The following is a 12,597-nucleotide window of genomic DNA, read 5'->3' as shown; positions in this document are numbered from 1 at the left end:
ATTCAAGTGTACAGTAAACCCATGCCTCACCCATTCTCTATAACAGTGTTTCCCAACAGCACACGTTGTTGTTGTAGCCCCAGACTAGCACACCTGATTCAACTTGTCAAATAATCATCAAGCCCTTGAGTTCAATCAGGTGAGTTTGTCAGGGGCAACAACACAAATGTGTGTTGTTGGGAATACTGGAGGACTGGAGACACTGGCCTCTTATTGAGCAGTTTTAGCACCCCTGAACCATTAGTTTGTTGGAATTACCCAACACCCCTTATATCTTATTGGTGTACCTGCAAGTCACACCACTTGTATTGGCCATAGTTCGCCATTCCCCGTGCACCTCACTCAACCCAGCTCCTTCCGTCAGAGTGAGATCGAGGTCAAAGAAGAATGGACTCGCTGGACTATTCCTCATGTTTCTTTTATTTGACCTGTGTTTAGTGTGTGCATATAATTGTAAGAACTGTCCAACATGTCATTGGGGTTTTAGTTGGGTGTTTCTAAGGCAGTTGAGTATTTACCATATTCATAAGGTTTATAGAGTTATTCCTTTTTCATGTGAGTCATGCTGCTTCTAGCCTGATAGCCAAGATGTTAGCCAGTCATGCTAGCTCGTAATGTTGTGTCCCACATGCCTCGTTTAGGATAGCACACACACACACACACACACACACAGTGCATTCGGAAAGTATTCACTTTTTCCACATTCTGTTACAGCCTTATTCTAAAATGGATTTAAAAAAATAAAACATCTGCTTCCCGAGTGGTGCAGCGGTCTAAGGCACTGCATCACAGTGTTGCGGCGTCACTACAGCCTGGGGTTCGATCTCAAGCTGTGTCATTACCGGCCCGTTGGGGAGTTGTAGCGATGAGACAAGATCGTAATCACGAAATTGGGGAGAAAAAGGGGGTAGAAATTACACAAAAAACAGTAATCAAATAAATAAATACATCCTCATCAATTCGCCATCAATACCCTATAATAACAAAGCGAAAACAGGTTTTTAGACATTTTTGCAAATTTATTAAAAATACCTTATTTACATAAGTATTCAGACCCTTTGCTATGAGACTCGAAATTGAGCTCAGGTGCATCCTGCTTCCATCGATCATCCTTGAGACGTTTCTACAACTTGATTGGAGTCCACCTGTGGTAAATCCAATTGATTGGACATGATTTAGAAAGGCACACACCTGTCTATATAAGGTCCCACAGTTGACAGTGCATGTCAGAGCAAAAACCAAGCCATGAGGTCGAAGGAATTGTCCGTAGAGCTCCGAGACAGGATTGTGTCGAGGCACAGATCTGGGGAAGGGTACCAAAACATTTCTGCAGCATTGAAGGTCCCCAAGAACACAGTGGCCTCCATCATTCATAAATGGAAGAAGGTTGGAACAACCAAGATTCTTCCTAGAGCTGGCTGCCCGGCTAAACTGAGAAATCGTGAGAGAAGGGCCTTGGTCAGGGAGGTGACCAAGAACCTGATGGTCACTCTGACAGAGCTCCAGAGTTCCTCTGTGGAGATGGGAGAACCTTCCAGAAGGACAACCATCTCTGCAGCACTCCACCCCAATCAGGCATTTATGGTAGAGTGGCCAGACAGAAGCCACTCCTCAGTAAAAGGCACATGACAGCCCGCCTGGAGTTTGCCAACAGGCACCTAAAGACTCTCAGACCATGAGAAACATGATTGTCTGGTCTGATGAAACCAAGATTGAACTCTTTGGCCTGAATGCCAAGCGCCACGTCTGGAGGAAACCTGGCACCATCCCTACGGTGAAGCATGGTGGTGGCAGCATCATGCTGTGGGGATGTTTTTCAGCGGCAGGGACTGGGAGACTAGTCAGGATCGAGGGAAAGCTGAACGGCGCAAAGTACAGAGAGATCTGCTCCAGAGCGCTCAGGACCTCAGACTGGGGCGAAGGTTCACCTTCCAACAGGACAACGACCCTAAGCCCACAGCCAACACAACGTAGGAGTGGCTTCGGGATAAGTCTCTAAATGTCCTTGAGTGGCCCAGCCAGAGCCCGGCATGGAGAGACCTGTGCAGCGACGCACCCCATCCAACCTGACAGAGCTTGAGAGGACCTACAGAGAAGAATTGGAGAAACTCCCCAAATACAGGTGTCCCAAGCTTGTAGCGTCATACCCAAGAAGACTCAAAGCTGTCATCGCTGCCAAAGGTGATTCAACAAAGTACTGAGTAAAGGGTCTGAATACTTATGTAAATGTGATATTTCTGTTTTAAATTTTTAATACATTTGCTAAAATTTCCAAAAAAGCTGTTTTTGCTTTGTCATTATGGGGTATTGGTAGTAGATTGATGAGGGGAAAAACTATTTAATCAATTTTAGAATAAGGCTGTAACGTAACAAATTGTGGAAAAAGTCAAGGTGTCTGAATACTTGCTGAATGCACTGTATATAATTTATACATTGTTTCCCTTATTGTTAGAATGCGTGATTAATGTTGTGTGGTGTATATGTTTATTCTCAGTCATTCCAAAACCACTGCCATGACACTGATCAATGCAAGTATGTGAAGAAGAGTGTGTATGTACAGTGGCTTGCCAAAGTATTCACCCCCCTTGGCATTTTTCCTATTTTGTTGCCTTACAACATGGAATTAAAATAGATTTTGGGGGGGGGTCTGTATCATTTGATTTACACAACATGCCTACCACTTTGAAGATGCAAAATATTTCTTTGTGTGAAACAAACAAGAAATAACACAGAAAAACAGAAAACTGGAGCGTGCATAACTATTCACCCCCTCATAGTCAATACTTTGTAGAGCCACCTTTTGCAGCAATTACAGCTGCAAGTCTCTTGGGGTATGTCTCTATAAACTTGCCACATCTAGCCACTGGGATTTTTGCCCATTCTTCAAGGCAAAACTGCTCCAGCTCCTTTAAGTTGGATGGGTTCCGCTGGTATACAGCAATCTTTAAGTCATACCACAGATTCTCAATTGGATTGAGGTCTGGCCTTTGACTAGGCCATTCCAAGACATTTAAATGTTTCCCCTTAAACCACTCGAGTGTTGCTTTAGCAGTATGCTTAGGGTCATTGTCCTGCTGGAAGGTGAACCTCTGTCCCAGTCTCAAATCTCTGGAAGACTGAAACTGGTTTCCCTCAAGAATTTCCCTGTATTTAGCACCATCCATTATTCCTTCATTTCTGACCAGTTTCCCAGTCCCTGCCAGTGAAAAACATCCCCACAGCATGATGCTGCCACCACCATGCTTCATTGTGGGGATCGTGTTCTCGGGGTGATGAGAGGTGTTGGGTTTGCGCCAGACATAGCGTTTTCCTTGATGGCCAAAAAGCTCAATTTTAGTCTCATCTGACCAGAGTGCCTTCTTCCATATGTTTGGGGAGTCTCCCACATGCCTTTTGGCGAACACCAAACGTGTTTGCTTATTTTTTTCTTTAAGCAATGGCTTTTTTCTCTTCCGTAAAGCCCAGCTCTGTGGAGTGTATGGCTTAAAGTGGTCCTATGGACAGATACTCCAATCTCCGCTGTGGAGCTTTGCAGCTCCTTCAGGGTTATCTTTGGTCTCTTTGTTTCCTCTCTGACTAATGCCCTCCTTGCCTGGTCCGTGAGTTGTGGTGGGCGGCCCTCTCTTGGCAGGTTTGTTGTGGTGCCATATTCTTTCCATTTTTTCCGTTATTAATTTTTTTGAAACAAGTAATTTATTTCAAGACTATTTTGTCTATGTCCATTACATGAAATCCAAATAAAAATCAATTTAAATTACAGGTTGTAATGCAACAAAATAGGAAAAACGCCAAGGGGGATGATTACTTTTGCAAGGCACTGTATATACACTGCTCAAAAAAATAAAGGGAACAATTAAACAACACAATGTAACTCCAAGTCAATCACACTTCTGTGAAATCAAACTGTCCACTTAGGAAGCAACACTGATTGACAATAAATGTCACATGCTGTTGTGCAAATGGAATATACAACAGGTGGAAAATATAGGCAATTAGCAAGACACCCCCAATAAAGGAGTGGTTTTGCAGTTGGTGACCACAGACCACTTCTCAGTTCCTATGCTTCCTGGCTGATGTTTTGGTCACTTTTGAATGCTGGCGGTGCTTTCACTCTAGTGGTAGCATGAGACGGAGTCTACAACCCACACAAGTGGCTCAGGTAGTGCAGCTCATCCAGTATGGCACATCAATGCGAGCTGTGGCAAGAAGGTTTGCTGTGTCTGTCAGCGTAGTGTCCAGAGCATGGAGGCGCTACCAGGAGACAGGCCAGTACATCGGGAGACGTGGAGGAGGCCGTAGGAGGGCAACAACCCAGCAGCAGGACTGCTACCGCCGCCTTTGTGCAAGGAGGAGCAGGAGGAGCACTGCCAGAGCCCTGCAAAATGACCTCCAGCAGGCCACAAATGTGCATGTGTCTGCTCAAACGGTCAGAAACAGACTCCATGAAGGTGGTATGAGGGCCCGACGTCCACAGGTGGGGGTTGTGCTTACAGCCCAACACCGTGCAGGACGTTTGGCATTTGCCAGAGAACACCAAGATTGGCAAATTCGCCACTGGCGCCCTGTGCTCTTCACAGATGAAAGCAGGTTCACACTGAGCACATGTGACAGACGTGACAGAGTCTGGAGACGCCGTGGAGAACGTTCTGCTGCCTGCAACATCCTCCAGCATGACCGGTTTGGTGGTGGGTCAGTCATGGTGTGGGGTGGCATTTCTTTGGGGGGCCGCACAGCCCTCCATGTGCTCGCCAGAGGTAGCCTGACTGCCATTAGGTACCGAGATGAGATCCTCAGACCCCTTGTGAGACCATATGCTGGTGCGGTTGGCCCTGGGTTCCTCCTAATGCAAGACAATGCTAGACCTCATGTGGCTGGAGTGTGTCAGCAGTTCCTGCAAGAGGAAGGCATTGATGCTATGGACTGGCCCGCCCATTCCCCAGACCTGAATCCAATTGAGCACATCTGGGACATCATGTCTCACTCCATCCACCAACGCCACGTTGCACCACAGACTGTCCAGGAGTTGGCGGATGCTTTAGTCCAGGACTGGGAGGAGATCCATCAGGAGACCATCCGCCACCTCATCAGGAGCATGCCCAGGCATTGTAGGGAGGTCATACAGGCACGTGGAGGCCACACACACTACTGAGCCTCATTTTGACTTGTTTTAAGGACATTACATCAAAGTTGGATCAGCCTGTAGTGTGGTTTTCCACTTTAATTTTGAGGGTGACTCCAAATCCAGACCTCCATGGGTTGATACATTTGATTTCCATTGATAATTTTTGTGTGATTTTGTTGTCAGCACATTCAACTATGTAAAGAAAAAAGTATTTAATAAGATTATTTCATTCATTCAGATCTAGGATGTGTTATTTTAGTGTTCCCTTAATTTTTTTGAGCAGTGTATATGTGTGTGTATTTCAGATAGTGAGACTTGAACTGTTTCCTCAGATTAAATTAAGATGTCATGAGAAAATTGATCAGGTACATCATAAGAATCCATTATAATTTAATTACAGTATTATCATACATATAAATCCATGTCGGCTGAATTATTATTTCTTTGATAGGAAATAGTTTATTCATAAAATAATACAGGTAATCATTGCTGATGACAAATATGGGCAGCGTGACTTTCAGATAAAAAAATGTATGTTGATTTTCTGTTACTGCATACAAGATGAGGGTTTACTTGAATCGAACACTAAGAGGTGTGTACCACAAACAGTCTACTGGCTATGTTACATTCAGATTGTGTTTTATATAGATGTAATTGTGTTTTAGATGGCTGATTCTCACAGCTGGTTGGGGATGTTCATCAGAACACCTATGTGGTAGAAGAAAACACCTTGGCCCAACATATTTTTAGTAACTTTCCATTTGTTTATACTATCAACTTTTCCATAGCCAGATGAGCAGATGTAGGAGTAGATAAATAATGGTAATGGGAATCTGGTTAATGTATACCTATTATGACATTGTTTTATCTGTAGCATATCTTGAAAATGTAAGATGAAGAAAGTTTGAATGGTATGGAAATTCTATTTGCTTTTGGATATACTTGGTATAACATTGGACCCTTCTCCACCAACGTCAAAGCTTTGTTCACCAAGTAAAATAAACTGATCTTATTAGTATTTTGGGAACAGTAGTTTTAACTAGCCTGGGTACCAGTCTGTTTGTGCTATCATTCCACTCCTTGACATGGCGTAGAATGATAGCACAAACAGGCTAGTTCCAAAGCAGTTATTCTTTAGGTATGAAGCTATTGGCACGATGCTTTATTGCTTTGCTACATGATTGTGCAACCTTGCCATCTCCATTACTGATTAAATAAAAAGAAAATGACAAATAAAAATTCACTAACAAAAGCATTTGCTAAACCTGGACTATAATTGAGTAATGCAAAATTCAAGGCGTTGTTAGTGAAACCAAGTTAGGATGTGCAAACCAAGGTAGGAGAGACATAAATAGCAAGTGGCCTTAACTCAGCAGGTTGGCTAATTTCTGGGAATCAGTGAGTGCAAGGAATGTAAAATGTATTCATTAAATACAGCTAGTATAAAATGTTACATGAATTGAATCATTTTGTGATTAAATCTATTTAACTGCTGAGTTGTTTCTCAGTGTTCTGTCAGGGAACATGTGCCCAAAGCAAACAGGGATTGTCCTGGTAAAATAAGTAGACAAGATGTCACTCATCACATTTTAAATGTATTTGTAATTACAATGGTGTCAAGAGTATGCACCAAATGTCACATTGATCCATAATTACAAACAAAATGAATGTATTCAATTAACAAGTATATACATAAACATGGGCGTGGTGACAAACAGCACACTAGGAGTCAATCAATTACACAAAAAGAAAACGTTTGTTTTCCATTTATACTTTTGTCTTGGGACATGAAACTAAAACTCATCCTATTCCAGAGACCACTGTCTTTAAAAGTTTCCAGAGAGAAAGTCCTGGTTTGTGAAAAGGACTTGCTCTATTCTACTTGTTGGCAGTTCTATTCGCTTTTTAACTTCTTGCTGTCATTCCCGTTCTTCTCTGGGACAATCTCTTCAGGCTTTCTCTTATTGGTGCCGTCGGCCATGCTGTTGCCAGGGTGAGCGCCGAATGTGATGATGATGCAGGTCATGTTGTCACAGCCTGTACCATCTCCAGATGTATCAGGTGCCAGGCAATGGTCAAGTAGCTACAGAGACCAAATAAACAGTTAGAGCTAGTTCATTGTTAAAGAATGAGAAATGTCATGCTTACAGGAGAGTGATGGATAAAAAAATCTTACCTCTTCAACAATGGAGGACAGACGCCTGGCAACACCACTGGCATTAGGCTTTATTTTCTGACTGACAAAGTCCACAACATCCTGACTGCTCATGACGTTCCTGTGGATGACACTCATTAAGGAGGAATTCAGCATTGGCTCCATTTCACAAATTGATTGAGGTATGGCCTAATTTAAGAGAAAACGCTACTATCAAACAAGCTGTACCAGATTCCGTCGCATGCAATGACCATGAAGTCGTGCTCCGGGTTGAGGGTGAGTACTTTGACGTCGGGCATTGAGGAGATCATCTGCTCCTCTGGGCCAAGGGCCTTGTTTCGTTTGTAAAAGTGATCGCCTGAAAACACAAAAGGCCATTCTGTTATATCCTTTGAATCTGATGCCCATTCTTCAACAGCAAGGCGATTCTTTACTAGAAACTATGCCTGATACTTCAATCGAAACACCAATGCCAGGGCTTGGATATGCAGGAGGAGGATCCATTTACCGATGGCCCTGGAGAGGTTGAGTCCTCCGTTGACACGGCCGTCCATGGTGACCTTTCCCCCAGCATTCTTTATCCTGGCCAGCTCCAGCTCATCCTCTGGCTTGTGGTCGTAGGACATGTCTATGGCCTTGCCCTTCTCAGACACCACACAGCGGGAGTCCCCGGCATTTGCCACGATCAGCTGTTTCCCTCTGATCAGAGCCACCACCGCTGTAGTGCCACTGTCTGAGCCAGGCTGTGGGGGGTAGAGAAACAGTGAGCTCTTATTGGAGAATAGCCACCTTCTGTTTAATCCAGGTCATAACAAAGGCAGGATACATTTAGTGAGGCATAAAAAGTTATCACTACTCCAGCTAGACATGAATAGCCCCATTACAACCTTTCAACAACCAGGGCTACTCAGAAATTATTTTAATAAAGGGCTCTCCATTCAGGTTTAGGTTTCCCTTAGGGTTATGGCAGGATCTAAATTAAGCTGTGTATCTACCTCTTCTTTTCCATCCATTCCAGGGTAGCACATCTCCTCCTCCTCATCATCCTCTCCTTCTTCAGTGTCTTCCTCTTCGTCACTGCTTTCACCTTCATCTTCCTCACTGCCATCCTGCAGAATTACATCATTAACCCACATACCATTCTTTAAAAAAAAAAATTACAGCTTTTAGACTTTAATTGTTCAAATCCAGTGGGGGAAATCTGATCCAGCAGAGGTGGCCAACGCTCTTCCCGGAGAGCAGTCCTTCTGCAGGCTTTTGCTCCAATCAGAATCTCACACCTGATTCTACCAATAGCTGCTCACCAGGACAATGATTATCTTAACCAGGTGAGTAAGAACTGTGTTGGCAAAACACCTCATCTTAACCAGGTGAGTGAGAACTGTGTTGGCAAAAGCCTACACACCCAGTAGCTCTTCAAGCGGAGGGTTGGCCACCAGTTACAGTAATTCCTGAAGGCTTCCACCTCACCTCCTCTTCACTGCCCTCATCTTCCTCTTCCCCCGACTCGTCACTGTCCTCAAAGAACTTGGAGCTGGTGTCTCCCGGAGCCGGAGCCGCTGAGGAGGAGCAGGAGGGCCCGGTGTCCTTCTCTCCTTCACAGGACCCTGCTGCTCCTGCCGCTGAAGAGCTGTCCCCTCCTGCTCTCCTGCAGGTCCGCAGCTTGGAGAATCCAGCACTACCAGCTGCACTATCAGCCTTGGCCTTTCCATTGCTGTCCATCTCACCCTCCACTTCTCCATTGATGCCCTTCTCCCCATAGGAATGTGGTTCACCTTCCACAGACTCTTTGTTGCCCTCCGGACAGAGCTTCTTGTGTTTGAGTGCATTGAGGTTCTGTCCGTAGCGGACGAGCAGCTCTTCAATGGTCAAAGTGGCCTCTTCGTGCAAAAGTTCTGCCTCCTCATTGTCCACTAACAGAGGGAAAGGAACATGGGTTTGAATCAGAAATGATTTGTTTTGAATAATGGTTTATGATTCAAGCCACAGGAATGTCAACTACATATGAAACTTGGGCAGTTGCTGGAGTCTACTCACAATCATCTTCTTCAGCCACTTTTTCAGTCGGTGCTTCCTCTTGTGGGCGGCCAGCTATCTGAACAAGCTCTTTGATCACTTCCTCTGTGGTCACCCTGCTATCAATGGCCAGAAATGCATCCTCCAAAGCCTGAAACACATCGACATGCATCCACCCACGTAAGATAATGTATGCTCCTACGGAGGAGAGTTTGACAAAGACCACAAGATCTACAACCAAAGTTGGTAGGTACTCACTTCTAATATCATTTAAAAGATGCAATATGCAGAACTTGCTCCACCATTTCTTAGTTGCTTAAATTCTAATAGTTTGCCTAATTTCAGTTTGTGACAAAACAAGCAGTCATTGTGTAGAGAATCATTGTACCATCTAAACCGCTGTGAAATATATTTTCCATAACCAAACATATTGTATTTTCAGCTGGTGGACAAGAAGCAAAAACTAAAGATAACGGGAAGCATAGAAATAGCTCACATAGAACATATGTGTCTCCCGAGTGGCACAGTGGTCTAAGGCACTGCATCGCAGTGCTAGCTGTGCCACTAGAGATCCTGGTTCGAATCCAGGCTCTGTCGTAGCCGGCCACAACCGGGAGACCAATGGGGCAGCGCACAATTGGCCCAGCGTCGTCTAGGGTAGGGAATGGCCGGCAGGGAGGTACCTCAGTTGTTAGAGCATGGCGTTTGCAACGCCAGGGTTGTGGGTTCGATTCCCACGGGGGGCCAGTATAAAAAATAAATACAAAATGTATGCACTAACTGTAAGTCGCTCTGGATAAGAGCGTCTGCTAAATGACGTAAATGTAAATATACCATATAAAAGGTACATAGTAGCTTTAAGGGTGCCCAGTAGCCATTACTTACTGGTAGGCCTGTTTAATTATCTTACATATGCAACAAGTCCAACTACCCATGTCAAAAGGATTCCTTTCCCTAGCCCATATGCATTCTTCCACTCACCTTTTGCAGTTTGCTATCTTTGTAAGCCTTTTGTTCTTTAATGATATCAGGAAGGTACTTGGAACAATACAATGCAACTTCCTCACCTGTGATGACAAAAGCATTTAAAGTCTTGATTACTTAAATTAAAGCAACTAGCTTAATAGTCTCCAGTATTAACAAAAAAAACAAGTTCAAGGTATTCTCAAAAAAGTTAATCTTAGGGATAATAAGAATACACAGTACCTCCATGTCCATCATACACAGCAAACATGGCCGTTTCATCATCCAGTTCTGGAATGCAGTTGTGAGCATCCTGTCGCAAGAAACAAAGACATGTTACTCTCATGGAATGCCATTTCTTTGAGCCTTCCACTAAATAAATAAATTGGTCATTTAGCAGACGCTCTTATCCAGAGCGACTTACAGGAGCAATTGATCAAGGGCACATCTACAGATTTTTCACCTAGTTGGCTCGGGGATTAGAACCAGCAACCTTTCGGTTACTGGCACAACGCTCTTAACCACTAAGCTACCTGCCGCCCCATACAGTAGCTACATCTAATAAATCACTAATTAGACAAGTGCCATTTGAATGTGAAAATGTAATGGGATGCATTTGCGTTTTGGATGGCACCGTCTAAATTGTATGCACATTTTACAGATTGTGGCTTTAAAGGGTAACGTAAAAAACCTCATGTTGCTTGGAATCTCCATAACAGTACATGTAGGAAAGTTAGCTACATAGCTAGCTAGTTAACTTCGAAGCTAGCTAACAATTTACCTACCCAGCTAACGTTAGCTACAAACAAAGTCTCCCTGCGCAACAAAGTTAACTTAGTGTTGACTTAAATAACTATGCCACATTAATGGTTGGAATCATATAGCTAGTTTGCTAAGATGACACATTTTATAAAGTTATAACGACTACCCAGCCCTTACAGCTTTTTATTGATGTCTAAACCAAACCATATCCTTAGCATTCTTGTTAGGTGGTAATTAGACAACATTGGCAAATAATTACTGCTGAATCCAATCCAACGAGCAATATTTTTTAGATCATCTTACCTCCATAGAGACACGCCAGCCCTGCATGGCCGCAAAGCCGTAGCTCATCTTTTGGTTTCCACCATTGGAAGAGGACTTCACTGTGTTGGGTTGCGACAGGTAAGCTCCCATGATGTAGATACCAACAAACAGTGGGTTTCAATCTGGTTGGTGTTGGAAAATCCGATTTAACGTTAGCAGGACAAAAACAAGGTGATAAATTAAATTACACATATGCTCCAACTTCACCTTACAGTTCCTTATATCTCATGCAGTGTAGTATAAACATTGCAATTTTGTGGCAAAAGGCTTCCTACCTAGACTGTTTATTGATAGCCTAGCCAACGTTAGCTAACAAACGAACATAGCTAGCTACAGTTCTTACTCGCAAACTAGCCATTTCCTTTAAAGAGAAGGCAAATGGGAACCTTCAAACACCATCAACCGGAATAGTATAGTTGCTATCAAAGCAGTTCTGGCCTAAAAGTGAGTCCCAATAATAACATTTTACGGGAAAATAACAGCACGTGTAACTGCAAACATTAACAACATAGCTAGCCAGCTATGAGCATACCTCTCAAAAAGAACCGGAGACATAAAGGAAGCGGAAACGCTGTGACGATTGAGAAGTACGCATGCCTATTTGTGAGCAGGGGCGTTCAGAAAGAGTCCGTTCAGAAAGTGCGCCAAAACTTTAGATGCAATGAACGTGGATGTCCATGAGGTGTCGCCAAAGCCACCGATTCTAGTGTGGCCAACAAACGTTGCAGTGGATCCCTATTTCCTTTCCACATCTCTTTTCCTTTTAACGTAAAAGTTATTTAATCAGTAGACATGAAAGAGAGGCTAAATACCCAATCAGTGGTGTAGTATTTTTCAGTGGGCATTGTGTATAGGCCTACTCACTTCTTTATCCCCATGATGCATATCAAAGTAGTGTAGTGGATGTAGGCTATACGCCATATTAATTAATCAGTCAGTGCCCGGTGTCTCGATAGTATGGAATTTAGGCTTACGAGTGTTAACGCTACATATTTCCTACAACAGCCGAAGATGTAGCCCTGACATGCATTTCCCAAAACACCACACAAAAACAAAGTTTGCTAAGTGCGTAGTTGGAGCATGTGTCGATAGGCCTACTGACAGGATCGAAAGAAAGGCTCTCAGATCAGATTTCTCCATTAAAATCTTACCTTAACATTATAATTATTTCACAATACTGACGACGGATCAGCTCCTAGAGAGATATTACCACCTATAGCTGCAAATACTGAGGCTGCTTATTATAATGCTTATC

General features: G+C 43.5%; 1 protein-coding gene across 4 annotated transcripts; it reads right to left on the bottom strand.

Moving 5' to 3' along the window:
* Positions 1-6,269: 6,269 nt before the first annotated feature.
* LOC311136627 (protein phosphatase 1G-like) lies at positions 6,270-11,924 on the bottom strand. 4 transcript variants are annotated; one of them, XM_084170817.1, is made up of 11 exons: positions 11,875-11,924; positions 11,322-11,464; positions 10,500-10,569; positions 10,275-10,360; positions 9,315-9,444; positions 8,748-9,190; positions 8,273-8,386; positions 7,786-8,020; positions 7,506-7,635; positions 7,299-7,398; positions 6,270-7,205 (listed from the first exon to the last, which is right to left on the bottom strand). In XM_084170817.1, exons 2-11 carry the CDS (start codon positions 11,430-11,432, stop codon positions 7,017-7,019), a joined length of 1,608 nt encoding a protein of 535 aa, XP_084026943.1. In that variant the 5' UTR covers positions 11,433-11,464; positions 11,875-11,924; the 3' UTR covers positions 6,270-7,016. The 4 variants fall into 4 exon arrangements, with proteins under 4 accessions (XP_084026943.1, XP_084026944.1, XP_084026945.1 ...); XM_084170818.1 differs by having other exon boundaries at positions 11,618-11,885; XM_084170819.1 differs by lacking the exon at positions 11,875-11,924 and adding an exon at positions 11,686-11,870.
* Positions 11,925-12,597: the final 673 nt, after the last annotated feature.

This window comes from Coregonus lavaretus (assembly GCF_964263955.1).
Source record: "Coregonus lavaretus genome assembly, chromosome: 1".
Classification (NCBI taxonomy): Eukaryota; Metazoa; Chordata; class Actinopteri; order Salmoniformes; family Salmonidae; genus Coregonus; species Coregonus lavaretus.
The sequence above is the reverse complement of the archived record's forward strand: the minus strand, read 5'-3'. Positions and strand labels throughout refer to the sequence as shown.